General features: G+C 57.9%; 15 protein-coding genes across 15 annotated transcripts; 6 read left to right on the top strand and 9 right to left on the bottom strand.

The window, feature by feature from the left end:
* SDRG_12584 (hypothetical protein) lies at positions 1-1353 on the bottom strand. The gene has a single exon (XM_008618657.1). The coding sequence runs from the start codon at positions 1233-1235 to the stop codon at positions 90-92; it is 1146 nt and encodes a 381-aa protein (XP_008616879.1). The 5' UTR covers positions 1236-1353; the 3' UTR covers positions 1-89.
* Positions 1354-1519: 166 nt separating this feature from the next.
* SDRG_12583 (hypothetical protein) lies at positions 1520-2643 on the bottom strand. Its single transcript, XM_008618656.1, has one exon. It carries the CDS (start codon positions 2570-2572, stop codon positions 1652-1654), a length of 921 nt encoding a protein of 306 aa, XP_008616878.1. The 5' UTR covers positions 2573-2643; the 3' UTR covers positions 1520-1651.
* A 540-nt stretch (positions 2644-3183) lies between these two features.
* On the top strand, positions 3184-4872 carry SDRG_12582 (hypothetical protein; the record flags this gene model as incomplete). The annotated part of the gene is made up of 10 exons (XM_008618655.1): positions 3184-3275; positions 3317-3413; positions 3463-3569; positions 3613-3680; positions 3725-3837; positions 3882-3932; positions 3981-4086; positions 4129-4223; positions 4268-4663; positions 4711-4872. The coding sequence occupies 10 exons, from the start codon at positions 3184-3186 to the stop codon at positions 4870-4872; spliced, it is 1287 nt and encodes a 428-aa protein (XP_008616877.1).
* Positions 4873-4944: 72 nt separating this feature from the next.
* On the bottom strand, positions 4945-6293 carry SDRG_12581 (hypothetical protein; the record flags this gene model as incomplete). Its single annotated transcript, XM_008618654.1, has 4 exons — positions 5550-6293; positions 5402-5502; positions 5132-5339; positions 4945-5079 (listed from the first exon to the last, which is right to left on the bottom strand). The coding sequence occupies exons 1-4, from the start codon at positions 6279-6281 to the stop codon at positions 4945-4947; spliced, it is 1176 nt and encodes a 391-aa protein (XP_008616876.1). The 5' UTR covers positions 6282-6293.
* Positions 6294-6303: 10 nt separating this feature from the next.
* Positions 6304-7377, bottom strand: SDRG_12580 (hypothetical protein). Its single transcript, XM_008618653.1, has 2 exons — positions 6638-7377; positions 6304-6591 (listed from the first exon to the last, which is right to left on the bottom strand). Exons 1-2 carry the CDS (start codon positions 7286-7288, stop codon positions 6373-6375), a joined length of 870 nt encoding a protein of 289 aa, XP_008616875.1. The 5' UTR covers positions 7289-7377; the 3' UTR covers positions 6304-6372.
* Positions 7378-7790: 413 nt separating this feature from the next.
* Positions 7791-9112, top strand: SDRG_12579 (hypothetical protein). The gene has a single exon (XM_008618652.1). It carries the CDS (start codon positions 7833-7835, stop codon positions 9066-9068), a length of 1236 nt encoding a protein of 411 aa, XP_008616874.1. The 5' UTR covers positions 7791-7832; the 3' UTR covers positions 9069-9112.
* Positions 9113-9582: 470 nt separating this feature from the next.
* On the top strand, positions 9583-12387 carry SDRG_12578 (hypothetical protein). Its single transcript, XM_008618651.1, has 8 exons — positions 9583-10518; positions 10563-10663; positions 10713-10879; positions 10933-11252; positions 11301-11502; positions 11550-11788; positions 11831-12106; positions 12158-12387. The coding sequence occupies exons 1-8, from the start codon at positions 9598-9600 to the stop codon at positions 12329-12331; spliced, it is 2400 nt and encodes a 799-aa protein (XP_008616873.1). The 5' UTR covers positions 9583-9597; the 3' UTR covers positions 12332-12387.
* A 45-nt stretch (positions 12388-12432) lies between these two features.
* Positions 12433-15226, bottom strand: SDRG_12577 (TKL protein kinase; the record flags this gene model as incomplete). Its single annotated transcript, XM_008618650.1, has 17 exons — positions 12433-12635; positions 12674-12794; positions 12841-12921; positions 12970-13040; positions 13087-13222; positions 13266-13374; positions 13421-13518; positions 13571-13804; positions 13847-13945; positions 13991-14128; positions 14172-14285; positions 14333-14417; positions 14465-14506; positions 14548-14642; positions 14687-14825; positions 14872-15068; positions 15113-15226. 17 exons carry the CDS (start codon positions 15224-15226, stop codon positions 12433-12435), a joined length of 2076 nt encoding a protein of 691 aa, XP_008616872.1.
* A 270-nt stretch (positions 15227-15496) lies between these two features.
* Positions 15497-17152, bottom strand: SDRG_12576 (hypothetical protein). The gene has a single exon (XM_008618649.1). The coding sequence runs from the start codon at positions 17144-17146 to the stop codon at positions 15614-15616; it is 1533 nt and encodes a 510-aa protein (XP_008616871.1). The 5' UTR covers positions 17147-17152; the 3' UTR covers positions 15497-15613.
* Positions 17153-17736: 584 nt separating this feature from the next.
* SDRG_12575 (hypothetical protein) lies at positions 17737-18598 on the top strand. The gene has a single exon (XM_008618648.1). It carries the CDS (start codon positions 17766-17768, stop codon positions 18531-18533), a length of 768 nt encoding a protein of 255 aa, XP_008616870.1. The 5' UTR covers positions 17737-17765; the 3' UTR covers positions 18534-18598.
* A 322-nt stretch (positions 18599-18920) lies between these two features.
* Positions 18921-19769, top strand: SDRG_12574 (hypothetical protein). The gene has a single exon (XM_008618647.1). It carries the CDS (start codon positions 18965-18967, stop codon positions 19718-19720), a length of 756 nt encoding a protein of 251 aa, XP_008616869.1. The 5' UTR covers positions 18921-18964; the 3' UTR covers positions 19721-19769.
* Positions 19770-20320: 551 nt separating this feature from the next.
* Positions 20321-20717, bottom strand: SDRG_12573 (hypothetical protein). Its single transcript, XM_008618646.1, has one exon. It carries the CDS (start codon positions 20691-20693, stop codon positions 20421-20423), a length of 273 nt encoding a protein of 90 aa, XP_008616868.1. The 5' UTR covers positions 20694-20717; the 3' UTR covers positions 20321-20420.
* Positions 20718-21430: 713 nt separating this feature from the next.
* On the bottom strand, positions 21431-22432 carry SDRG_12572 (hypothetical protein). The gene has a single exon (XM_008618645.1). It carries the CDS (start codon positions 22354-22356, stop codon positions 21544-21546), a length of 813 nt encoding a protein of 270 aa, XP_008616867.1. The 5' UTR covers positions 22357-22432; the 3' UTR covers positions 21431-21543.
* A 968-nt stretch (positions 22433-23400) lies between these two features.
* Positions 23401-24792, top strand: SDRG_12571 (hypothetical protein). Its single transcript, XM_008618644.1, has 10 exons — positions 23401-23467; positions 23518-23627; positions 23678-23866; positions 23910-24113; positions 24161-24216; positions 24263-24356; positions 24404-24455; positions 24506-24549; positions 24598-24643; positions 24705-24792. The coding sequence occupies exons 1-10, from the start codon at positions 23425-23427 to the stop codon at positions 24734-24736; spliced, it is 870 nt and encodes a 289-aa protein (XP_008616866.1). The 5' UTR covers positions 23401-23424; the 3' UTR covers positions 24737-24792.
* A 115-nt stretch (positions 24793-24907) lies between these two features.
* SDRG_12570 (hypothetical protein) lies at positions 24908-25207 on the bottom strand (the record flags this gene model as incomplete). The annotated part of the gene is made up of 1 exon (XM_008618643.1): positions 24908-25207. The coding sequence occupies one exon, from the start codon at positions 25205-25207 to the stop codon at positions 24908-24910; it is 300 nt and encodes a 99-aa protein (XP_008616865.1).
* Positions 25208-25702: the final 495 nt, after the last annotated feature.

Raw genomic sequence — 25702 nt, 5'->3', positions numbered from 1 at the left:
ACACAGAACGGGGCGGCCTTGGTAGACGCAAAGGACCCAATTCATTAAGTCGGCGTCGTCTTGCCTAGCAGAAGAGCGTCATCGTCTTCTCACATGATCTCGCAATCACAGTACTTGGCCGGCGGCGGGACATTGCGACTCGTCGGTCCTTTCTTGACTACGACGTTGGCGTCCTCGTGCATGAGTTCGACCGCCGGCGCAAAGTCCATCGTCGGTGTCAGCGCGAGGTGCCACGTCATGGGCCCGCCCGCCGACAGCTCGAAGCGACACCGCAGCTTCTTGGTCACAATGCGCTTCTTCTCGGCGCATATCCAGAGCGTCGTGAGGTCGTCAATGACCTCTTTCGACGCCTTCTTGGTCAGCTGCCGGCAAAACTCGGGCGACAGCGTCAGCGCCTGGACCGAGATCTTGTCCTTGAGGAGGTCGCGGGTCGCTTGTGTTGCGCGGAGCAGCTTGTCGCAGTAGGCAGGTTTGAGAAGCATCTGGACGCGGATCTGGCTCATGGGCCCGAGGACGCCGTGGTTGGGCCGCACGTGGTAGCGTTTGGGCTGCGACGCCATGACCTGGAACGTGACGCTGTCCCGGGCGCTCGGGTTGCGCACGAGGACCGTCACGGGCGACTCGGGCGCGAGCACAAACGAGAGGCCGTCGACTTGCATGGAACTGGCCTTTGTCGGGTCCAATACGGGTGTGATGATCGTATCGAGCCGCATGGAAGCTCGCTTCTGCACAAAGACGCGGTAGCTCGTGACGTGGTCGGTGTCGACGTTGGCCCAGAGCTGGACGAGCGCGTTTGCGGCGTCGGGTGCGGCTTGCGCCCCGAGGGCACGGCAGTACGACGCCTCGACGCCCACCGACTGCACGGTGAGGTCGTCGCGTAGGTGCCGCGCCGCGTCAAGCGGTGTCACGAGCAGCGCGATGCCGCCGGCCGGCTTGAGCACACCGTGGTTGGGCTTGACCTTGTACGCCGAGCTCGGACGTACCGAGAATGCCACGCAGTCCGTGCTGCTGGGGTTGGTGAGCGTGATCGTGGCGCGGCCGTCCGCAAAGACGAGGCCGTCGCTGGGCGTGACAACGATCGCGTGTACCGCCGTGGCCTCTGCGTTCGTCATCGTGTATGTGTGTGTTGTAGTCAATGAGTGTACTGGGCAAATCCCCGACAATGAGGCCAGCCAGCCACGCCAGTACCCGGATATGGGCATCGTACCGTACGACAGCCTACAGTACATGCACATGTCGCCAGCTTCAAGGACGCCAAGGCGCCTTCTCCGCTGCGGCGACTCTACGGGCGTGGAGGGCGCTGCGCGCGATGGCTCTCGATAGCGCCACACGTGCCAGCAGCCATGCGATCGCACGACAGCAGCGCGAGCGAGGAGGGAGCCGACGTCGCTGCGCGTCGATGGCGCAGGGTGGGACCTTGGTCCGGCGTGTTTTTACGAGCCTTCCTTCTTGATTCCTCGGGGACGATGCACCGAGTGTACCTTGCACGGCGCTTTGGCCACAGCAAACACAGAACGAATGCTGTAACGGTATCGATAGTCCTACTAACTATTACGAAAAGCGTAGCTGGAGAAATGGACAACTTGTGGCCAAATTGCACTTTCTACGACGCGCCAAAAAGGGGTATTCCGCGCGTACTATGGCACCTCGACTAGGAGAGCGGCAGCGCCACGTCCGTCGTTGCGTCCGCGACGACGCCGTCGACATACCGGGCGGCAATCTTTTGGCTACATACAGTCGCCTTGTCCGTGCGGCCCCAAAAATGACTGAGCTCGTCCATGCCTTCCAGCGCACCCTTCTTTGTCACGAGCATGTAAAATGCATCGTCGATCGGTGTCGCTTGGAGGAGAAACTTGTCGGCGACGAGAAGCCGACCGCTCGGGTCCAGCGAGCAGAGGTCGTCGCAGTCATCTCGCTCGAGCACGACGAGGACGGTCGCGGTCGCACCTGGCCGCAATACGCCCTGGTTGGGCCGGACACGGTACCGCGTCGGCCGTGTCGTCTTGACCTTGAAGGCCATGCTCGTCGTTGCACTCGGGTTGGTCACGATGAGTGTCGCCTCGGGTGACGTGCCGGGCGCGAGGCCAAACTCGACAATAGGCTCGGGGGCGCCATTGTCGACCGTGAAGCGGCACGGGAGCTTGTGCCCGTGGATGTGCTTCTTCTCGACAGTCGACCAGAGCGCTCGAAAGTCGTCTTCGACCAGCGTCGCTGGCGCGGTGAGCTTGGTGCGGAGCCATTGCAGCTGGAATTTGTCGGGAATCTCGGCCAAAACATCGGCCGTGAGGTTCAAAAGGTCGTCGCACTCGGCTGGCTGCAGCACGACCGTGACCAGGAGCTTGGATTGCGGCGGCAGGACGCCATGCGTGGGCTTGACCACGTATCGCGCGGGGTGCGTCGTCTTGACTTTGAAGGCGATGTTGTGGTTGTTGCACGTGTTTTTGAGCTTGACGACGACTTGCGGCGCGCTGCCCGGCGCCAAGGCGAACGTGATCGCGTTCGATGGCTTAATGACGAGGCCGTGGGGCGCGCTGCTGCCACTGCCCTCCGTGCTGCTACTGCTGTTGCCCATGCTTACGTAGTCGTGCTCGGCGTCGAAAGCGGCTGTGGCATTGCGACCGACAACCGGTCGGCACCGTGACAGAGAGGCACGGTGCGATTAAGTGCGACTTTCGAGAGAAGTTACATAGCACAAAATAGACAGGACGTACCGCATTTAAACGGGATGCATACGAAAAACAAGTGCATGCGCTAAGGTACGCTTTCGTATGACACGCAAATCCAGCCGGCGTGCTACACACGCAACCTGAAATGCCAACTGCCATCAGACCTGCAACCAGGTCTACGTCTAGATCTGTACCAGTGCGCTCCTTGACGCACTCTGCAAGGCGTTGTGGATCTAGTCGTCGCTTGGAGGGCCTCGGGCGTAGTCCAGCGAGCTAGAATGAACTCAAACGGACGGATACGGCCAGTGTGAGTTTCAATTGCATGCGGGAGGTATCGTTGGCGGCGCGAGTTTGCAGACAAATGCATGATATTCAGCGTATCCACTGGTGCTTCCGCTGCTGCTTGGAGCAGCCCCAGTCAGATCGCGCTGGGTGTTTTTAGCCCATCAGTATAAAACCGCACTTAAACGGGCACCTCATCGTGGAGCGATGGAGCATTTTCATCTTGGCGAGCAACATGGCGGACGAGTACGAGCATTGCAGAGCATGTGGCGGCTGGGGCGTGGGCCTTGTCACGAACGTCGAACGCATCTGCGCCCACTGCGCGCGGTACGATGGCCACGACCGGCGGTGTTCTCATCCGCCTCTAGGGAGCAAAAGACCTTCTTTGATCCTGCCACGTGCAACTTTTGCCAGGATGGCTACATCGACATTTCGCCCAAGGCGGACGGCGGCGTCTTGAAGAAGGCAAGAACGACCTTCTCTTGTGCTTAGCCTATCGCGCTACTTGGCGTAGATTCTCAAGGACGCGCCGAGCACCGACGGCAAGTTCATTGAAGAAGGCTGCCCGACGTTCATCCAGTACGTCGGCCGCCTCGACGATGGCTCGATCTTTGAGACGACGTACGTGATTTCCTCTCGATATCATGGCATGCAGCGGTCGTAGGCGAGACGTGGTCGACGGCAAGAACGCGGGCGGCACCGACGACCCACTCGAGTTTCACCTTGGCCGCGGTACGTGCGCCATCTGGAAGCATTCGATGCATGTATCGGCGTAGGCAAGGTCATTGAAGGCCTCGACATTGCCGTCGCGAGCATGAATCTCGGCGAAATCGCGCGCTTCATCATCCAGCCCGAGTACGGCTACGGCGTACAAGGCCTCGCGCCCAAGGTACACGGTGCTCTACGCATTCCATTATCGACATGTATGACTAGGTCGAGCCCAATGAAGTCCTCGACTACGAAATCGAGCTCGTGAGCTTTGGTGTACGATGCTTTCGCGTCCTCTCGGCGTTCGCTCAAGCCGCCACGTAGAAACCACTCCCCAAGTTTCCATCCCAAGCCGAGCTCGCCGAGTCTCGGAAGCGTCAAAACGAAGAAGACCGCAAGATGCTCGAGGAGAACCCGCCCCCGACTGTCGGTACGTCATCCTACTGCGAAGAGCCCTACCACGTTGCATTAGATGAGCGTCTTACGTCGTCGAACGAGTACAAGGAGCTCGGCAATCAAGCCGTCAAGGCCGGTGACTTCGCCGCGGCCCAAAAGCACTACGACACGGTATCCCCTTTGGCGATGGTGACGGGTCTGAGATTCGAGCTTAGGGATTTGTGCATATTTTTTACGGCAAGGACGAGTGGGAAGTGCTCGTCTCGGCCGACGACAAAGTCCGCATCAACAACCACAAGGTGCCGCTGTACTTGAACCGGTCGCTGTGCAAGATCAAGCTCGGAAAATGGGACGACGCCGAGTGGGACTGCGACAAGGCGATCGAGCTGGCGCCGGAGAACGTCAAGGGCCACTTTCGCCGGGGCCTCGTCTTCACGGGCAAGCTCAACGAAGAGCTCGCCAAGGAAGAGCGCAAGGAGTTTTGGGTCATCGACAAGGCCAACAAGTTTCTCCACGAGGCTGAGAAGAGCCTTGAGAAGGCCATGACGCTGGCTGGCGACAAGCCCGACGGCGGTATGACCAAGGCTACGCTGGAACTCAAGCGGTCCAAGGTACATGGACGCAAACTGTCAAGTTGATACGAAGTTTGTGGTGGTAGATGCAACTGCAGCAGTACATTCGCAACTACCACGAAGCCGAGAAGAAGCTGTACAAGGAGAAGATCATGGACCGCATGGTCGCCGACAACAAGAAGCTCCAGCAAGCCGAGATGCAAAAGGAAATGGAGGAAGAGTTTGCCGACATGCCGTCGCTGGAATAGGGAATCTGCAAGCCGCGATACTAGCGTCCTCCATTCCAAATGCAATCTCAATTTCAAAATTCAATCTCAATCTCAATGGGAAAGCAAGACGTTGAGAAAATTGTCTGTAGCGGCAAGCACCTGGTCGAGACGATTCGTGCTCGCGTCTGCGTAAAAAATGCACACAAAATGCAGCGGTGCACGAACTGCGTAGACCAGCGCGAGGTGCTAATCGAGGGTAGGGTTGTCATGAGGTTAGGGTTCAAACGTGGGGACGTACCGCCAGCTGCACAACGTCGTCATGTGACGCACCGCCGTCATTTAAGCGATGCTGATAGTGTTGCTGAAGCAAAAGCCGTACATGGTCGCGCGAGTGAGGAAATGTGGTGTCGTCGGGGCGCAGGAGTCGGAGGTCGGCGTCGTCCTGTGCACCAAAGTACACATACGAGCTGTGTCGCGACGACGGTTGGAGACGCCCTGCGCAATACCTATGGCGTTCGTCTATCTGAGTTGGCGGCAAAACACTCGACCATATTGAAGTAATGCCCACCCGAGCAACGGCCCCACCAAAGCGTTCTCGAGCGCCAGCGTTGAGCGAGCGAGCCGGTTCACATCGGTGCAGCTGCACCACAGCGAGAGCTTGTCGACGACCTACTGAGCGATAGAAAACCCGTCTTTCGAGCAAAAGCAGAGCGCACCGTGCTCTGAACGACAGCGTTTGGAACAGAGTTTCCGGCCAGCCCAAACCACGCCACGTTCGGCGCGACTCGGACAAGCACAATCTGGCGTTTCTGTGCACCTGCCGTGTACACTGTGTGCTGCACATGCCTGTCCTTGCATTGAAGAGCGAATTGCTTGGCCAAGATAACGCAAAGCACCATCTCGTGGCGGGTCAGTGTTGAGCGCACGTCGCCGCGGTCGCCGACGACAACGCCATTCGAGAGAACATACATATCGCTCGCCCATGTCAAGATGTCGTCCAAGCAAGCAATGTCGCCGGGCGTCGAGAGAGGCAGACCGAGTGCGAGGTCCATGTCTGCACGGTGGGCGACGAGCCAGTCGAGCGATTCGACCACGTGGCTGCGCGCTAGCTCAAACTTGAGGGCGCCAGCGTCCGTCGACATGAGCAAGGTCGGCCCCAGTAGCAAGCAAAGACAGTGCTCTAGCCATAACAATAGGGCGTCGATGCATGCGCGGCGATGGAAGAAGGCGAGAAGCACGCCGCTCGCTGGCAAGTGCCGGTACGTGATGGCGTACGCCGGGCTAGCAACGGATGCGAGCACCAACTTCGAGTCAAGCGTTGCATGGAAGAGGGCACTGACGACGCTGACTGCTGCATTCGGCGGCACAAGGACGTCGCCGTACGCGCGAATAAGAACTGGGATGCCAATGCCGTTCACGACGACGAGGAGCCCGTCTTCGACCACCATGTAGTTTTGCGATCTTCCAACCGACCAATCAGCGCTCGGGATTTGCCCAGATTGCATTTTGTGCGAAAGTTCTAGTCGTAGTACTCTATAACTACGATTGAATCAGCTTTCGGAGCTGCTCGAGGGTCATAAAAGTGAGGATCGTTTGCGGCCCGAGGCGCATGTAGGCGGGCGTCCAGCCTTTGAAGAGACCGCGGACGCCTTCGGCCTTGAGAATCTTGGCGAAGCAGTCGATGGTGCCAGTGTACTCGGCTGTCGCGTGCTGTTGCATGTTCATCAACCGCGTCTTGACCACGTCCATGGGCGCGCACTAGTTATAGCTCTCAGCATTTTAGAAACGACGCAACACAAAGTACCGCGGTTGTTGCGACCAAGCCCGCGGCCATGCTGGACGCAAAGTGGGTGCCAATGTTGTCGTGAAGTCCGATGGTCTCGAGGAAGAAGGTCTTGAAGACGTCGTACGTGGCAATCTGACCGCTCGTCAGTAGCATCGCGCGCATCATGTTGGGCCGCACGCCGCGGAGTAGCGCTTCGCGGCCTTCGTCGCGCGAGATACGAACAAGGCCGTCGACGGCATGGGCGTAGTTACGGCGCTGGGCCTCGGGCAGTCGCCCATCCGCCTGCATGCGCACGTTGACAACATCGGCGGGGTTGCCCACCGCGCCGCCCACCGCGCCGCCAAACATCGAGAGCGCAACGTTCTCCCAGAGCGGGATCGGGTCGCCGCCGTTGCGCTCGATCGCGGCGTCCTTGAGGTACTGGTACACGCCAAAGCGCACGGTCGAGTACGAGCCTTCGCGCATGAGGCCGCCCGAGATGCCTCTATAGAAGCCGCGAAGGCCCTCGGTCTTTGTGATGCTCTTGATCGTGCCAAAGAGCGAGAGGTGCGCGTCCTTGGAGGTCTGGAGCCGCACCTTGAGCAGGTCAAACGGGTGCGTGAAGCAGGCCGCGGTCATGGCCGAGACACCGCCGAGGCAGTAGTAGACAGGCGGCTTCTCGGTTGCCATCGCGCAAGAAGAAGAAGAGTGTGACCGAACGAGGGCGAACGCTTGCGCAACTCGCTACGTCAACGCAACAGGATCCGTGGATGCGCTGGTGATCACCTGGGATCCTAGCCAATCATCGCACGTTCCAAGCCAAACATCAGATTTGATTGGTGCAGAATCGAAGCGACTCGATCCTTGCCGGCGACGATCGCAGGTCGACGTACTAGAGGCCACGTCGACTACCACGGACGCACGCCTTGACAAGGTCTTGCTACTATGCGTTGCATGTGATGTGAACCGGCGAATCGTCGTTCTGCCGCTGGCAACACGGTATGCTAGCCACGGTTGTAACAAAAGGTCAGTTGATTGCTGACACACCTATATATACGACTTTTTATATAAAATCGAAGTTTAAATCGAAGTTGCACTACGCCAATGCGCTGCGATTGGCTGCTTATCGGCAATCATCCGATCGAATCGTTGACACGCGCTGAGGAGGCGTGCGCACCAATCAAAAGCGCCAGCCATATTGCCACTTTGATCATAACCCAAGCGCGCCTACGAGATGCCGTTCAAAGCCCGCTCCAACGACCAGAACAAGGTCATCGTCGTCGGTATCGCCAAGACGCTCGATGACGCTGCGCTCTCGGATATGTTTGGCCTCTACGGCACGGTCGCCGAGGCCAAGGTCGTCAAGAACGACAAGGGTGAGTCGCGCGGCTTTGGCTTTGTCACGTACGCGGGCGCCGCGGCCAAGAACAAGGCCATCAAGCACATGCACCAGTCGACGGTCGACGGCCGCGTGCTCACGGTGCGCGACGTGATTCCCAAGGCGGACCGCGAGCCCGAGGCGGCCAAGTCCGACAAACCGAAAACTGGCGTCTGCTGGGCGTTCCAGAAGGGCCTGTGCGAGAAAGGCGACGCGTGCAAGTACCCGCACGATGTCAAGGACGGCGAGTACGGCTCGTGCTTTGAGTTTGCGCAGCAGGGCAAATGCAAGCGCGGCGACGCGTGCAAGTTTCTCCACGGCCCGAAGGAGAAGGAGACCGACAAGTTTGCGAGCGACGACGAAGACGAAGCTGACGCAGCGGAAAAGCCAGTGGTCGCCAAGGTCGAGGTTGACCCGACCAAGCCCCGCGTCTGCTTTGCCTTCCAGAAGGGCAAGTGCCACCGTGGCAAGTCGTGCATGTTTCTTCACGAAATGCTCACGACCGAGGTCGCCGCGTCGACACCGGTGGAGACCAAGAAGCGCAAGCGCGACGAGACGACGCCACAAGAGGAGCTTGAGATCCTCTTCCAGGCCGAAGACGACGCGCTCCTCAAGTACGAACAAGCCAAGAGCGCGCGCATGGCCAAGGAGGCCGAGATCGCATCGAGCTCGGGCGGTGCCAAGACGACCAAGGATGCTCCCAAGCCCGTCAAGAAGGAAGCCCCGGCGAAGAAGGAAGCAGCGGCAAAGATGGAAGCCCCGGTGAAGAAGGAAGCCCCGGTGACGAAGGATGCACCGGCTAAGAAGGATGCGACCGTCAAGAAGGTCGTCAAGAAGGAGGTGCCCGTGAAGAAGGAGGCGCCCAAGGCCAAGGCGATCGTGACCAAGATGCCGGTGACGGCGCCGATCGACATGGGCGCGGCATTCGACAGCTCGGACGACGAAAAGCCGGCGGCCAAGAAGGCCAAGAAGACGACCGACGGGAAGCCGCGGCTGCTGGCGTCCGACCACCGCAAGCTGCGCCAAGAGAAGAAGAAGGCGGCGCTCGCGCTCCTGAAATCCAAAAAGGAGATTGCCGTCGCGCACGACTAACGATCATGATTAACTAACTAACTAGACACATTCTACACTGCACACTGTCGCTCAAGTCACTCTCTAGACATGGTCGCTGCTCCTGATAACGTTGCCGTTGGACGACGATCGGTAGACCGTGCAGCGTGACTGCCTGCCTGGTCCTCTCGCGTCACGTTGCAAGCATCAACCTCTCGGCGACCGCAGCGTGGGACGCGTGCGCCAGACAGCCCTTGACGGCAAGGGGGCCTTGCTCTTCTCAACACGGGCTTGTGCGCCTTGACCAAGGCCCTGCACGCTACCTAGCTCAGGCCTGCAGTGACCTGCAATGTCTCCAGTCATCACACTCTGAGCTCAGGATGGCTGTGATAGCTGGTCGCTACGCTGGAGGTGATGGGCGCAGGTGGCAGGTGGCCGGCGTCGAGAAGATACAACTTTGCACCGCAATGTCGTCTTCGGATTGGGTGTTCTAAATTCGAACTTCGCTTCCACTTCGCTTCGACTTCGAACCTCGCGATCCGCAAATCGGAATTTGCACCGTCGGAAGCCCATGAGCAACGAGAAGGCGCCGCTATTGCCGTCGCCGGCCGCGCGCAAGATCGCCCACCGCTCCATCTGGCGCAAGCAAGGCCCGATATCGACGACCAAGACGCGCCTCGGCTGGATGGCCAACTTTCTCCTCGGCATCACGGTGCTTGACGTGGTCGTGCTCCTCTCGCAAATGTCGTCGTTGACGCTCACCGCCTTTGCAGCGACGGGCGCACCCGCCTGGCGCTACGAGCAGCTGCCGATTCTAGCGACAGCCGCCAAGGTGCTGCTCATCGTGCTCGGGCTTTTCTCCAAGTGGTTTGTCTACCTTGCCGAGCTCGCGGTCCTCGGGCTGGTCATCGTGCTGGGCACGGACGCCTTTGCGCTCGATGCGCTGCCGCAAGCGACGCTTCTCGCCAACGGCCTGGACCGCGCCAACATTTTCATCATCCTCCCGCTCATGTTTTCGGTCTTTGAAGGTGTGCTCTTGTACCAAGTGCATGCGAAGAAGGTGCGCCAGGAGCGCGAGGCCGCGGCCGTCGTCGTCGACCTCGAGAGCTCGTCGTCGCCTGCCGATGCGACGCCAACTAAAGGTATCTCGTTTGTCAAGATGCTGCTGGTGCTGCGCCCGTACTTTTGGCCGCACGGCTTTGGCCATCGCGTCCGCGCCGTGAGCACGTACTTCCTTCTCGGCGGCTCCAAGCTCCTCAACTTGTACGCGCCAATGTTTATGGCCCAAGCTACCAACGCGCTCGTCGCGAAAGACGTCCGCGGCGCGCTCGTTGGCGTCTCGTGCTACTGCGCCAGCGTCTTCTTCTCCAAGACGCTCGACGAAGTCAAGTCGATCGTGTACCTCAGCGTCAAGCAGACAGCGTACGTGGAGATCTCGACCATGACGTACGAGCATTTGCATTCGCTCTCGCTCGACTGGCATCTGAAAAAGGTACACAATATCAACTTGATACATTCGGACGATGCCAACCCTAGAAACTGGGCGACGTGCTGCGCTCGATGGACCGCGGCGTCGAGTCGGCCAACAGCGTCGTGTCGTACATGTTTCTGTACCTCTTGCCGACGATCCTCGAGAGGTATGTCTTGTCGATGCACGACAATATATGTCTTTATCATTTTGACTAGCGTCGTGGTCATGATCATCTTTGCGACGCACTTTCAGCTTGCGACCATGTCGTACGTCTCGTTTCTAAGCTTGGTGTTCTACGCCTACGTGACGATTGCCATCACGCTCTGGCGCAAGAAGTTTCGACAACAGTCGACCAAGCACGACAACGAGTACCACGACAAGGGTACGCTTGTATCAATCTATCGAGCGGTGACGAAAAAACATATTTTTATGTAGCGACCGACGCGCTCATCAACTACGAGACCATCAAGTACTTTACCAACGAAAAGCACGAGATCGATCTCTACTCGGGCGCGATTCAAAAGTATCAAAGTTTCAGCGTCAGCGTCCAAGCGTCGTTGTCGGTGCTCAACATTAGCCAAACTGGTATCATCCAAGCCACGATTCTCGCCTGCCTCGCGCTCGCGATCCCGCATGTGATTGAGCAGGACGGCCGCGGCGTCGACCTCGGTGCGTTCGTGGCCATCACTGTGTACCTCCAGAACCTCTTTACGCCGCTGTACTTTCTCGGGTCACTCTACAACATGATGATCAACGTACGGGCTTCGGTCCTCACGCCGCCTCGGTTGAAGCCATTTTTATAGGCGATTGTCGATATGCAAAAGCTCAGTGAGCTCCTCAACGTCGACCCGGACATCGTCGACGCGCCGCACGCGCCCAAGCTCCTGCTCGACTATGACGCGCACCGCAACGGCATCTCGGTCGAGTTTCAACATGTCAACTTTGACTACCCGGACGCGCCACTCGGCAGCGGTCTCAAGGACCTCAACTTTGTCATTCCTGCTGGTCTACTCTATCGTGTGCAATGCACATTTAATGCTAGCGATGCGTAGGGACGACCACGGCGCTCGTGGGTGAGACGGGCTCGGGCAAGACGACGATTTCGCGGCTGCTCTTCCGCTTTTACGACACGTCGAGCGGGCGCTTGCTCGTGCATAACCAAGACGTCTCGGCCGTGACGCAGCTGTCGCTACGCAAAGCGATTGGCATTGTACCGCAGGACACGGTCCTCTTCAACGAGACGATTCTGTACAACATCCAGTACGGCAACCTCGAGAGCACGTTTGCCCAGGTACGTTGCGTGTCGCAGTGTGATGCCACATAATGTCGGTAGGTCGAAGAGGCGGCCAAGAAGGCCAAAATCTACGACTTTATCATGGGCATGCCGCAGCAATGGCAGACGCCGGTCGGCGAGCGCGGCCTCAAGCTCTCGGGCGGCGAGAAGCAGCGCGTGGCGATCGCTCGCACGCTGCTCAAGGACCCGCCGTTTGTGATTCTGGACGAAGCGACGTCGGCGCTGGATACGGTCACCGAGACGGAGATTCAGAGCGCGCTCACCAAGCTTCAGACGAACCGCACCATGCTTGTGATCGCCCACCGCTTGTCGACGGTACACCACATTTGACCAATCTGGTACCAGGTGCGAATCGGAGAGACGTAGGTGCGCCACGCTTCCCAGATTGTCGTGCTCGGGAAGGGCTCCGTGCTTGAAATCGGGACGCACGATGAGCTCATGGCGCGCAAGGGCGGCCGGTATGCGCAGATGTGGAATGCGCAGCTTGAGGCGCGCACGGCGCCACTGGAGGACGACGACGACGAGGCTGGTATCGTTTAAGGAATCGCCATCCATAAATCGCTAATCAACGTCCGCTGGTGATGCCATATCGAACATGCGCTCTTCGCAGTGCCAATACAAGTGCGAAGGGAAGGAACAAGTTAGCCCCACGTCTCGACCGCCGTCTCGATCGCACTCGCGAGGTCGGTGTGCGGACCTGGTGTGCGCGTGGTGTTGTCGCTCTCCGAGTCGTCGGACGAGTGCAGCGCCGTGGCCTTGGTGTAGGCTTCGAGCGCCGCTTGGTCCCTCGCCCTGCCCACGAGCTCGGCCGAGAAGCTCGTCGCACGGTGGGCATGCTCGTGCACTGCAGAGACTCAGCCACGGGATGGCAGAGACACGTACCGAGATGCTTGACTTTGGCCCACTGGTCGCCGGCCTGGAGCTGGTGCATGCCGTCCGCTTGCAGCGCCGAGAGAACGTCCAGCATCCCGGGTCGATCCTCGGGCGTTGCCGCCAGACACAACTAGAGTACATTGTATATACTCATGCCTGTCCGAATAGAGGTGTACGTCGACGAGGTGCCTGAGCGGACCGGGAAGCCACGTGGGCAGCGTCGGTCGCAAGCCGTCGTTGGCGACTGCCAACATGATCTACGACCGCATATGGAGTCGCAATCACACGTAGGTACACAGCAGTACGTTGTACGGTGAACTGCCTCGCTGTTCTTCATACGGCGTCCGTCGCGTGAGGAGTTCGCAGAGAATGATACCTACGCGCGGCGTCCGTTGTTTGTTTCAATGTATCGAGTCGTCGACCAAACGCAAAGACGTCCGACTTGGGGCTAAAACGCCCTCCGAGCACCACCTCGGGGGCCGTCCACAGCGGCGTGCCCACCTGCTTTTCGGTTGCTTGGAGTTCCGACATGGACTTGCTCATGCCCAAATCACAAATCTAGACAAAGCGGTTAGGGTTACAGACAAGTATCGAGTTGGACCTTGGCCGAGTACGTGGCGCTAATGAGCACGTTGGTGCTCTTGAGATCGCGGTGCAGAATCGATTTGCTGTGCAAGTAGCAAATGCCGCGCGCCGCGTCGACTGCTATCCTACAGCGTGCATGATAAATGCGTTGGACAATAAGACAATAAGAACCGATGGAACGGGTCACTCCACGACTTGGCAATGCGCTTGTCGTGGATGACAAGGTACAAATCGCCGTGGCCGACGTACTCGAGCACGAAACCAATGTTCTAGTCAACTCGATAGACAATCTGTCCATTTTGAAAAGGTCGAAGTATATACCGAATAGGTGTTCCAGCTGGCGCCGATAAACTGGACCACGTTCGGGTGCCGGAGGTCGCACATGAGAAGAATTTCCGCGGCAAACTCGGCGATGGCAGCGTCCGAGATCTTGTGCCGGTGCATTCGCTTGAGCACGACGTGCGTCCCAAAGTAGTCGGCGAGAATGACTTCGCCAAACCCGCCTTTTCCAATCACGCGCTGCAGCGAAAGGTGCTCGAACGGGATACGATACGGCTAATAGTAGTCTTCGACGATGTATCGCGTTGGGAGGACTACCTGCAGTCGTTCCTGGAGCACCGACTGCGCGTTCAGGTGCTTCTCAACCACAGCTTTTTCTTCAGCCTTGTACTCGTCAAAGACCACGAGCTCGAGCATCTAGGACACTGTGTACACAACGTACCAGGTTTCGACCCATCAAACCTGGTCGAGGGACTCGCGCAGCACTTCGTTTGTCTTTTCCGACGTGTAGTACTGGTGAAAGCTCCTTCGATGCGATTTATCAAGCTCGCGAACAAGGACGAGGCAGATGACACCGCTGGCACAGAGCAACACATATGTCTACAGCTCCATTGCAAACGCGTCCATTTGAAGCTTGAGTGACCTCGCCGTGGGCGTTGATGTCCCAATAAAAGACATTGGTGAGCATGGCCAGTAGAGAGCCAACGTAGACAACGCCGATGTGCACGAGGTCGCAGTGCGTCGCTGCAACCACCGTCTATAGACTCCAATCGGTACATGGAGCATAATGGCGAAGATGTCTACCTGCGCAAGAAAGATAATGATCGCGTCGCTCGCGATTACGAGGTCGTCGTTGCTGTTGAGCGCCAAGGCGAGGGTGGCGTTGAGGCTACGTTGCTCCGGAAAAGTTACAAACACCTGCAAAATAGATAATACGCAGACGACGACCCCAGCGATCTTGGTAGGACTGCCCAGAACCTACAGACCACTGTCGTCTCGCCCGAGAAGAGCTGTTGTACTCTGTCGCGACATAGCTGAGCTTGGCGTCGTAAATGCAGCCAGCTCGCACCATGAGCCCGGCGGCGAGCAGCGTCATGGCCACCGATACTATCCACTAGCAACGATTTCAAACCCTTTGGCGCAGCAGCTCGTGAGTACCTTCCAGTGCCGGACGTACACGACGTACCGGGGATGCTGAAAACGTGGCGATGCGGTCGCGAGCAACGGCACAAGAAGCACGATATAACACCACTGAAAGATCTCGGTCTTGCCGTACTTGACCAAGTAGCTCGAGTGACTAGGGTTCTTGCATGGTCACACATGACAATAAGAACACTGCCCACCTAAAGAGGAGGCTGTCCAGCAGCGCAAGCACGAGGTGGAAGACTAGGACGCAGCTCGAGACGATGCGCGCTGTTCGCACGTAGTAAGCGACGCTCCAGATCTGGTAAATGTGCTCCGTCTCGGCATCCAAAAAGCAGTTGGTATACGCGTGCACAAGGGACGCCAGGGACCGCTGCGTGAGAAGCCGGTCAAACACCTAGTTCAATGTTGCTCGGTGGACAGAAGACGAGGTGTCCAAACCTTCTCGAGACGCTTCGGTTGCTTCCCGTCGACCTCGAGCAGCGCAATGTACTGCGGTGGGATCGAGTGCGCCGCGTACTTGGCGGCCGGGATCACCCGCTCGTGCGTCAACATGTTGTCGACTCTATTTTAGTCCTAGTATTAATATGTTGTTTCATAGTCCTTGCAGCCCCGGTGCTACGGGGGCGACACATGTCTTTTCTGCAGTGGCGTGACTAACTTGCGTCCTCAACCTTGGTTCGTGGGCGGGTTCGAGCCACGGAGCACGGTGTCGTATTGGTCGAGTCAGCGGCGCACTGGTATCAAGTTGATAATCACGATAGGTACACCAATCACGGCATTCTACTACACTCATATGCGCTGCCCGCAGTCAAATCTCGCATGCCGGCCTCGACGAGCTCTACAGCATTCCCAACGCGACAACTGCACGATCCACAGTCTCATTGTAGTCTAGTAACTTGGGGTTAGGTAAGGGTGTAGACTGCAAGGACAGGGTGACGATCACGGTGGCGAGAGTGCAATAGCGTCTGGGTCCACGCGCAACGACGCGATCGAGTCGACTTTGTAGTACCGCTGCTGGTGACGAGGCGCGTCGTGGTCCGTGTGGTATGCGCTGCCGCCGTGCTCGGCAACGTCCAACCCGGAAGCTTCGGCCGCCGCCGAGACGCGGAGCAGGCCCACCGCTTTGAGTCCGCCAAAAAGGACGCTGCAAAAGGCGACGATCCACGCAAAGACTGCGAGGACGTACACGACCTGGGCCGCGAGCTGGTGGCCGCTGTGGCCGTCGCAGCGGTACAAGATGCCGCACGAGTGGCTGTCGTACATCATGCTCATGCCTTTGCGAGAGGCAAAGATGCCGGGAGCGAGGGCGCCGAGGGTGCCGCAGCCCAAATGCACAGGGATCGCGTCGACAACGTCGTCGATCTGCCAGCGCACGAGGAGGCGTGAAAGACTGATGTACACAAAAGACGCAAGGACGCCGAGCGCGACTGCACATTCGGGTTCGATGACCGAGCACGACCCTGTGATGGACACACAGCCGGCAAGAATGCCATTGTTGACCATGCACGGATCCCAGATCTTGGCGCCAAAGCGCTTGTCGATAAGCACGGTGGTGAGGCCGCCGGCGCACGCAGCGAGCGTGAGGTTCACTGCGACTTTGGCCATCACATCTGGCATGTTGCCGCGCAGCGTTAGCGTCGAGACGCAGTTGAAGCCGTACCAGCCAAACCAGAGGATGAGCGTGCCCATGCTCTGATATAGCACCGACTGCTTGGGGAGCTCGTCGTGGCTGCCATTGGCGCGGAAGCGGCCGGTGCGTGGCCCGACAAGAATGCATCCGACAAGCGCAGACGCGCCACCAATCATGTGAATGACCGCGCACCCGGCAAAGTCGATCGCACCGACGCCAAAGAGACGCTCGCCATTCGTGACGCTCGCCCAGCCCGTGGCCGACCATATCCAGTGCGCTGCAATAGGGTAGATGAACGCGCCGACGAGCGACGAGTAGAGCGCGTAGGCTTGCCACGTGATGCGCTCGGCGACGGCGCCAGAGAAGATCGTGACGCACACGGCCGTGATGGCCCACTGGAAGAACCAGTCGCCGTACTGGTGGCCCTCGAAGTGCAGCTCGTCGCTCGTTGCAAAGGCGTCACCTTGGAGGAAGAAGCCGGTTGTGCCAATGAAGGCGTTGCCATCGAGAAACGCAAAGCTGTACCCGACCGCGTAGAACGTCATGCCCGTCATGCAGAGGTCCATCATGTTGCGGAAGAGGATGTGCTTTGTGTTCTTGACGTGGACGCAGCCGACCTCTAAGAGCGCAAAGCCGAGGATCATGAGGAGCACCATGCAGCCGCCAAATAAGAGCCAGAGGCTGTCGACGCTCGAGGCCGACGCAACGTCCGACGCGCAGCTGTCGCCGTCGCACGCGTTGGTAGCGAGCAGCGCGGTGAGCTCGTGCCACGTCATCTCCACGGATGTCCCGTCGATGACGAGCGACACCGTCGAATTGGCTCGGATGCTGCTGACGGTCATCCGAGGCGAAACGTGAAATGGCAACACGTCGCGAAGCGCCAACACTAATTGCGTGAAAACCGCTTTTGTTGTCGTTGATGGCGGTGTCGATGGTGAGATGCGATATAAGATGCGTCACCAGATCCACGCCAGTATCAGTGAATTCGTTTCTAACGGTCACCCATAGGCTGTCGAGGAACAATCATGGGCCGCACCCAACCCTCGTGATACAAATCAATCGCCAACAGGACAGCCTCGCCGAAAAGAACACGACTGCATCCACGAATCTCAATATATTGAATAAGGTCTTAGAGTAGAAGGTCTTAAAGTAGAACTCGCACGTATCTCATGTTGGTAGTACTACTCAACCCACCGCTAGTATGCTCATCACCATGGTCGAGGCCCAGTAGGAAGAGACGCCCACTGCGTGTCATGCTATCGACGGAGTGTTCGTGTTCTTATCGAACAACGAGGGTTTCTTTCGACGATGCGCCACGAGCGACGGCGGAACGTGGCACATCCCACCGTGTCCACTTCCTTCTCCGTCGTGACCTTTAAAGATCTAGCAAACCCCAACTACAACATACACTATTTAAAACCGAGAGAAAGCCCATGGATTAGTGTTAAGTAGAAAAATCGGATGTTTTACGGCGAGCCGCGGTCCCTGCCAATTTGGCTCGTCGACCCCGACGATGCAACTCATGTGCAGCCGCTGGCGCCAGCGCTGACGGCTAAAATGCATCTCAACAACCTCCAGAGCGCGCCCGAGGTCCTCGAGATTGGCTGCCTTCTCGTGCTGTGGGGCCTGCCCGTCGACCTCGTCAACACCATCCTCGACGCCGCCGGCGCCGTCCTCGAGTGCCGAGAAGAGTCGGATGCGACGCTCTACGGGCGCGCGCCGCTCAATCTAGAGTGCTTGCGGCTCGACGTGCCAGCGATGGACTGCGACGGCCTCGAGATCCTGCGCCCCGTCGCGATCATCCTCGAGACTGTCTCGCGCGACCAAGGCTGGGCCTCGGACGCACCGGAGCTCAACAACTCGTACGTGGGCTGCCACAGCTGGATCGAGTACCAAGTGCAGGACGTGCTGGGCCACAACCTAATTCGTACGTCCTGCAGCAACTTTCGGGCGTGCGAGCACTACCGCCGGCACCTCACGTACGTCACAGCGGACGACGTGCTATCGCTCGTCGCGCCCGGTACCTCGATTGCGCTGCGCCTGCGCGCGCAGTACGGCGGCTGGAGCAACCACATTCAGTACGCTCGCATCTCGGTGGTCGCCTCGGTGGCCTTGCGCGAAGATGTCGACGCCCCGGCCATCCTCGCTGCGTTGATGCTCACCCGACTGCCACACGTGCACGCGTCGACTGTCGACGCCTCAGTGTCACCTGTATGTGTACTGATGTAAGCTAGTCAGTCGTCCATAGGTTATCCTATATTTGATCAAGTCCGTCGTCCATTCGTCAATATGCACGCAGGGAGCGGTCCACTTGGCCACAAAACACATACTACTAGTTAGTACCTACTAAGCACTCGACTAGCTCCTTCAAATAGGGCCCTCACAGTTAGCTCTCACATCTTCCATAGATTGCGGGTGGACCCAACGGTCTTTTGCGCCTGGGACTGAGCACTGGGACTGCGATTCTGCGAAGAATGTACGTCCTCCAAACTAAGATTGATGCACAATCCGGATAAAGTGCGATTCACAAGCCAGCATCCGGTCGCAGTTAAATGGGGTATACCATCGTTATCCGGATTGGGAGTAAAACCCGCACGTTAAACCCATATCTTGGGTGTTTCTAGTCTTGCCACAAAGCGTGCTCCTGCAGGCAGAATCCAATGCTGTCGCAGTACCTTCCGCCGCCGGGCGCGTCGCCCATCTTTGACTTTACGCACGTTGACGAGCCGCCCGACGAGGCGCCGGCGGCCGCGCCCACCGACACCATCTGGCTCGTCAATCCGGCCAAGTTGACCGACGTCCAAGAGCTCACGCCGGCCGTCGCCGCCACCATGCCGACGCGCAGCACGACGACACCCAGCGATATCATCGAAGCTGGCGCGCACCTCGTGTCCCGAGGCCTTCCAGTAGCGGTGGTCAATGCGATCCTCGACGCGTCCGGGTCTGTACTTGTGTTTGACGCCGAAACGACGGCCGAGGAGTACGAGTACGCGCCAGCCGATGTCGAGTACCTGCGCCTCACCGTGCCAACCATGGACCACCGGGCGCTCGAGTTTCTGCGCTGCACGGCGCTTGTCATCGAGTGCACGTCGCATGACCAGGGCTGGGCCACGGACGAGCCAGAGCTCAATGGGTCGTACAACGGCTGCTTCAGCTGGGCCGAGTTCCAGGTCTCGGGGCCCGACGGAATGGTGCTGCTGCCGCGTCGCGAAGCTTGCCGCAATTTGCGCGCGTCGGGCAGCTACCGCCACCATATGCAATACGTTACGGACCCGACTGTGCTCCGCTTGCTCTTGACGCCGGGCAACCAAGTCTCGCTGCACCTGCGCGCCGAGTACGGCGGCTGGAGCAACCAAGCAACCTATGGCCGCCTCGCCCTCGTGTACACGGTGGGCCTCAATGAAGACAGCACGTAATTCGCAACAATACTGAATCCACGAGTGATGTATACCGAGCACTCGATGTTGGTTATCTACTGTCAAGGGTATATAAGAGATACCCTTGACAGTAGATATTATATACCCTTGCTACTGTAGCTGCACTTTTTCCAGAGCTCTGGAGGACACGGAGCAACGGCCGCTTCGCCCGTCTCGCGACGTACTATCTCTAGTAGCTACCGTCGTCGAATCGCTTGTAGAAGAGGGGCTCATGCACAACAATGGTCTCGCCGGCGATTTGCGTCGAGGTCCATTTGTGGTCGGCGATCACACTGTGCAGTCACTTTGCTCGTTGGGCTTGAGGGACGCACAGAGGACACACCTCTTCGTCCTCTGTGCGTCCCTCAAGCCCAACGAGCAAAGTACGCACAGAGGACGAAGAGGTGTGTCCTTGACTTGATGGCTTGCATGTGCTCAACAGGATAGACCGACCGACCTTCGTAACATAGGTTGTCGACCAATTAGTTCTGGTGGTCCCCCACTTGGTGTGTAGAGAGCCCTGCCTTACATGTGGCTGAAGGAGAAGTTGGGCTGAGCTGACTAGACAGGGCATGATGTGTACTACTGGCTGAAGAAGTCACTGATTAGAGTAATTGAAGATCGATCGAAGGTGGATATGACAAGAAACTCGATCAATATTATGCACGGCTCCATGCCAATTTCTTATACTAGTATTGCTTTAGAGAAGCGCCCAGGCAACGACAGCGGGAAGCGTCATGGTGGCGAGTGCGATTGCATCCGACGTCGCGGTCGGCTGCGTGGTTGCCACGGCCGAGCTGCTGTTGGACGACAAGGACGTCGGCTCTGTCGTCGACGACTCGATGGTGCTCGCGAGCGATGACGAGCCCGACGTCGTCGGTTCAGTGGTGGTGTTGGCGCTGGAGGACGACCCCGACGTAATGGCGATAGCCGAAGCCGCGAGGGCAAGAAGGACTGTCGATGTGAACTTCATGGTCTTGGTGTTGGGGCGAACAAGATAATTGCAAAGTGAGCGACGTGGAGGAGGTTCATTTGCTTCAGCGCAACAACAGAAACAACAGCACGACTCTTCGCCGTCAAAGAGCTGGCGTACCCACACAGAATGAGGACCGAGTGCAAATATATATGAGTCGTTGGTGCGGGCAAGGCACTGACGTATCGTAGCTCGTACCCAGTAGTCGCTGCGACCTATTTGATGCCTCGTCTCTTGCGCCAGTTCGATTTCATTCGGCTGTGCAACCCTAGCGTCGCAAAGCATTATAGTGCTAGTCCACCCGTCGAGAGCATAATGCTGAAGACACCGAGTGCATCGGTGCATGTCCGACCGTGATTGGTCTTGCGTTTGGACAAAGCTCGAGAAATGGCCAAAAATGGTGGCATTTCGCTGTTTAGTTGCCCACCTCGTGTTCGACTTTGGAATGATCCTTTAAACACTAGATTATCCTCTCGGATTTTATTGCGTCAATAGGTCTCACTCAACACTGTGAACCAGGCGAAAGCTGCTCCGTTTACGTTTAGCTACGGTAGTCTGGACTCCTAAGGAAATCTGTGACTTTGGCCTTCCCGCGACACTGCTGGAGTACGCAGGCTTTGGTCGTCCGCAACACACTGCCAACGACAGCTTTCGACCGCGAGGGCGACGGCCCAGCGGCACTCTGGATGTTCTCTGTAGTTGTCACGTTGGCACGAGGAACTGAAACCACGAGTGACGTAAAAACCAAGCAGTCTCCATGGTCTATCTAGCTGCATTTTCTCAAGGGCCTTTACGTTGGGGGACTAGGAGGACTGTTGGACATGGAGCTACTGGACAGTCTCGCCCCGTACTATCTGTACCGGTAGTAGCCAAAGCGCTTGTAGAAGAGAGGCTCGAGCGCGGCAAAATTCTCGTCGGTGAATTCCGTCGGGATCCATTTGTGGTCGTCGATCACTTGGTGCAGCCACCTCTGCTCGTTGGGCTTGAGCGACGCACAGAAGACGACGATGCGTGTTCTTGCCGCTGTGTTGTACGTGCTTGCGCGGCCCTTGACGGCTTGCATGTGCTCGAGAGGGTCGATCGACCCACCTTCGTAAAAGTAAGGGACAGGCTCGAGCTCAATTGGGCTGAAAAAGGAGCTATGATTGTCCCGACATGCGCTCCTGATTGCCTGGATGCGGGCTTCCGTCTCGCGCGCTGTGGTCGCCGCTTTCTCTTCAAGCAACTGCATCCGGAGCTCCAAGGCCGCCATGCGGTCGGAGCCAACGGCCGCTGCTTCCTCGTCCACGAAGCGACACAAGTCGACGATGGGCTCGAGGGAGTGCCAGTGATCGCAGGCGGGAAACTTGGCGCGCGTTATCATGGAGGGCACGTAGGCCTCGGGATCGGTCGGAGACGGCTCGCGTCCTTTTGGGCAGCGCGCGATGAACGAACAAGCGCGTGCAAGGAACTCGTCGCACGCCGCGGCGACAGTCTTAGTCGGAAACGCATCGAGCCAAGGTCGCCCGGCGGTCGCTACGAGGCTGAGCGCGACCTGGCCTTCGTGCTGCGTGACCACAGGGGGCTGGCGCTTGTCGTCCGCAAAGCCGATGAGTTCGACGAAAGCAGTGAGCGCCTCTGCAGCCTCGGCATCGTTCAGGTCGGCCGCGTCGTTTCGATGCATCTCGATATGGAGGCGTCCTTGGGTTGCTTGGCTTTGCGATGTGTCTTCGCTGCTTGACCGTCACGGACAGACAGAGACAAGGGTCAATAAGAAATGACCCAAGACAGAGACCACTCTTGTGTGGCGTGGACATTGGACGCCGTCTGTCTGACACGTCAACACGATTGAGGGCACGTACCGTGTCCCGTCTCCGCACGCCAAGCTGTACATCACTGTTGCCTTCCACCAACGTTGGTTGTTTTAGCACAGATGTCCTGATATATGCATGGTGCCCAGCGTCTGGGGCTCCACTTTCTTTGAAGCTGTGTTGTTTCAGTCAACCGAATCAGAGAGTGGGCCGTCTCCGGGACTTGAATCCGGATCCAATTGGTGGTAAACCAGTGTCCAAACTGGTCCAAACTGCTAGACTAAAAGAAGGCGACATGAACACCCCTTCTTGACTAAGAGGATCACGTACGCATGGTGGACCGAGGAGTGCAATTGCTGCTGCATGAGCCCGAGCCTGGATCACAGCAGCGAGAGCAACAAGCTTGTCCGGCGATGCGTCATGTCATCACCACTGCACAGTGTTTGCTCGTTCTCGTACATGACAATCTACTCGTAGATTCATGTACTAGTTAACTCTCCCACGCCAGATGCAACCCTCATACCATGGCATGCTGTGAGCGTGGCGACTGCGTAGTTCCAAAGCTTTGGCACTCTTCTCCGACATCGAGCAGCATTCGAGCAGCGCAGCAGCAACAATGTCTCTCACTACCTGAGGAAATATGTAGTTCAACCGTCGCCACTAGCTGTCAACACTTTTGCCTTGGTCTACCCACGCCGCTGCTCGATTGCGCAAGCGTTAGTCCTTCTGAACGCACCTTTCAACCGTGACGGTGACGGACCACAGGATGGTCAAGGTCTCTGGATGTTCTCTCTCATTGCCACGTTGAGGAACCACCGCTGGAAGATCGCGAAAGGTCGCGTATCCGTACGATACCGGATAAACCTGCGAAATATGATATTTTGATGACACGACAGGATTTTGATTTGATATTTCGGCCCATTTCCTCCTTCTTGGTTCGGATGGCGGGCCCGAACGACGTGGACCTCGACGCGCTCCTCGACGGTCGGCCGCTTCGTCGCCAAGCATCATGGGCTCATGCGTCGTCTACCTAGACGCTCTGGAAGACTTCGACGATGATGAGCCCGAAGTTGACGTTGTCCTGAAGGAAGCGCAGGCGCAGGTGGCCGGCGCGCAGGACCGCGAGGTCGAGAACCTCAAGGATGTACGCATCGCTTGCGATAGGACATGCGCTGATGCTCATGACGACGGCAGAGCATGGCCAAGTTCCTCGAGGACGCGCAGAACCCTGAGTTCCAAAGCGTGCTGGAGCAAGCCTTCCGCGAGATGAACGCGGATGCGACGGCAGGCGACGGCGAGTCGGTCGAGTCGCTGCTCAAGAGCTTGAAGATGAAGACGGACGGGCCCGTCGACGTGGACGTTGGCGTTGCCAAGACCCTTCAGGTACATGGCGATTGCTGGCAAAGCGCTCATGCGAATTCTGTAGAGCATGGCCAAGGCCGCCGAGGACATGGAGGGGCTCGACACGAACAAGACGGAAGAGATGGGCGAAGCCATGATGCAGGAAATGATGCGCCAGTTTGAGCAGATGGGCGAGAAGAACGACTTTACGGGCCTCGTCGATGGCATGATGCACCAGCTTCTCTCCAAGGACATTATGTACGACCCGATGAAGCAAATCTGCGCCAAGGTACGCGACGCTTGCATGAAGCCTAATCAACTTATCGATGCATCTAGTACCCGGAATGGCTCGCAGAGAAGGAGTCGATGCTCTCCAAGGAAGACTATGCGCGGTAGGCTCCTCTCATTTGGACCATCGGTCCTCATCGACGTCGATAGCTACGGCAAGCAGTACCAGTACTTTCAACAGATTTTGGCCGTCTACGACACGGAGCCCGACAACTACACGCGTCTCTCGGACCTCATGCAAGAGGTATCCCCTTCTATCCATGGGTATCCTGGCTAATGAATTCCGCTTAGATGCAAGAATGTGGGCAGCCGCCGTCTGAGATTGTCAAGGAGCTTGCCCCCGGTACGACTCGCCTTTGGATCAAATGCAAGAGTGACTATATGATTCTGCAGGTCTTCAATTCGACGACGATGGCATGCCCATCATGCCCAACATGGTACGTCCGTGCGGATGCTGCGTCACACGCCAACGTCATCTCGACTAGGGCCCCGGTATGTTTCCTGGTATGGCCGGCCTCCCTGGCGCACCAAGTACGATATCCTATTGTCTTGCTGCCCAATATGTAGCGCTCATGTGGTCATGCTACATTAGTGCCTGGCCAAGACCAGTGCAGCATCATGTGAGTATTTTTTTTGCAAATGTCGATAAGAATTGCATGATGTTGTTGTCGTGCACCTCATGCTACATGTCTGTCTCGCTTGCGTTCTGCCACGAGCCATCGACGGAGCTCGCATTGATGGCGACAGCACGTTACGAAGCGTCGAGATCCAGGCTAAAGCCGTTGGGTCTTGGCGCTACGGGTCTTTGGCCGTCGAACTGGGCGCGATCGCTGTCCAGACGCTGGCAGCAACCCCGGACGCGACGCCTGTCGCTCCGCCGTAGAGCAGCGCGCTACCCGACCACAAGGCGACACTGCTGGCTTGGAGCGTGGCCGCGACGCCACCGGCAGCATGAATTGTCCCGACGCCCGAGACGACTGTGCCGAAGTACGACATGGCCGTGGGCACTGCCGCCGCAGCGCCCACTGAGAGAAGCAGCGGCGCCGCGAGACCAAGCGCGCCGCCCCCGATGATCCAGACGGTCACGTTCGCCATCATCAAACTTGCACCAGCGAAATTTCGACTTGACTTATTCGGCACTGCTCAACCTTGCCCCTTGAGACTTTATTCCCTTACCTTCCCTGTCGCCACCTCGATATCACTTGGAACTGCGCCAATCACCAGCATTTTCAACCGGTCTCGACCAAAATGATCAAGTGTACCAAGCGCACAACAGCGAAGCTCTTGTTCAAACCCAGGACGTAGGCAGCGACGTCGTCCGATCGTTTCCATGCAGCCGCGGTCGCACTTGCATGTCGCCAACCCAAGCGCTCTTGTACAAAGTCGAGCCGAGGTCGCCAGCAACAAGGGTATATAAGAGATATTATATACCCTTGCCAACAACAAGGAGACGAGGCTGAAGAGGATGAATTGACATTCGCTAGCTACAATAACTGGAGCTACCTCGGGGTTAGGGGCGGGGCGTCGGGATCGTCTTCCACACGGCAGCCACAACGCCGGACGCAAGGCCAGTCGCGCCACCACAGAGCA

Source organism: Saprolegnia diclina (genome assembly GCF_000281045.1).
Source record: "Saprolegnia diclina VS20 unplaced genomic scaffold supercont1.51, whole genome shotgun sequence".
NCBI classification, from domain to species: domain Eukaryota; phylum Oomycota; class Saprolegniomycetes; order Saprolegniales; family Saprolegniaceae; genus Saprolegnia; species Saprolegnia diclina.
This window is presented reverse-complemented; position numbering and strand designations above follow the sequence as displayed.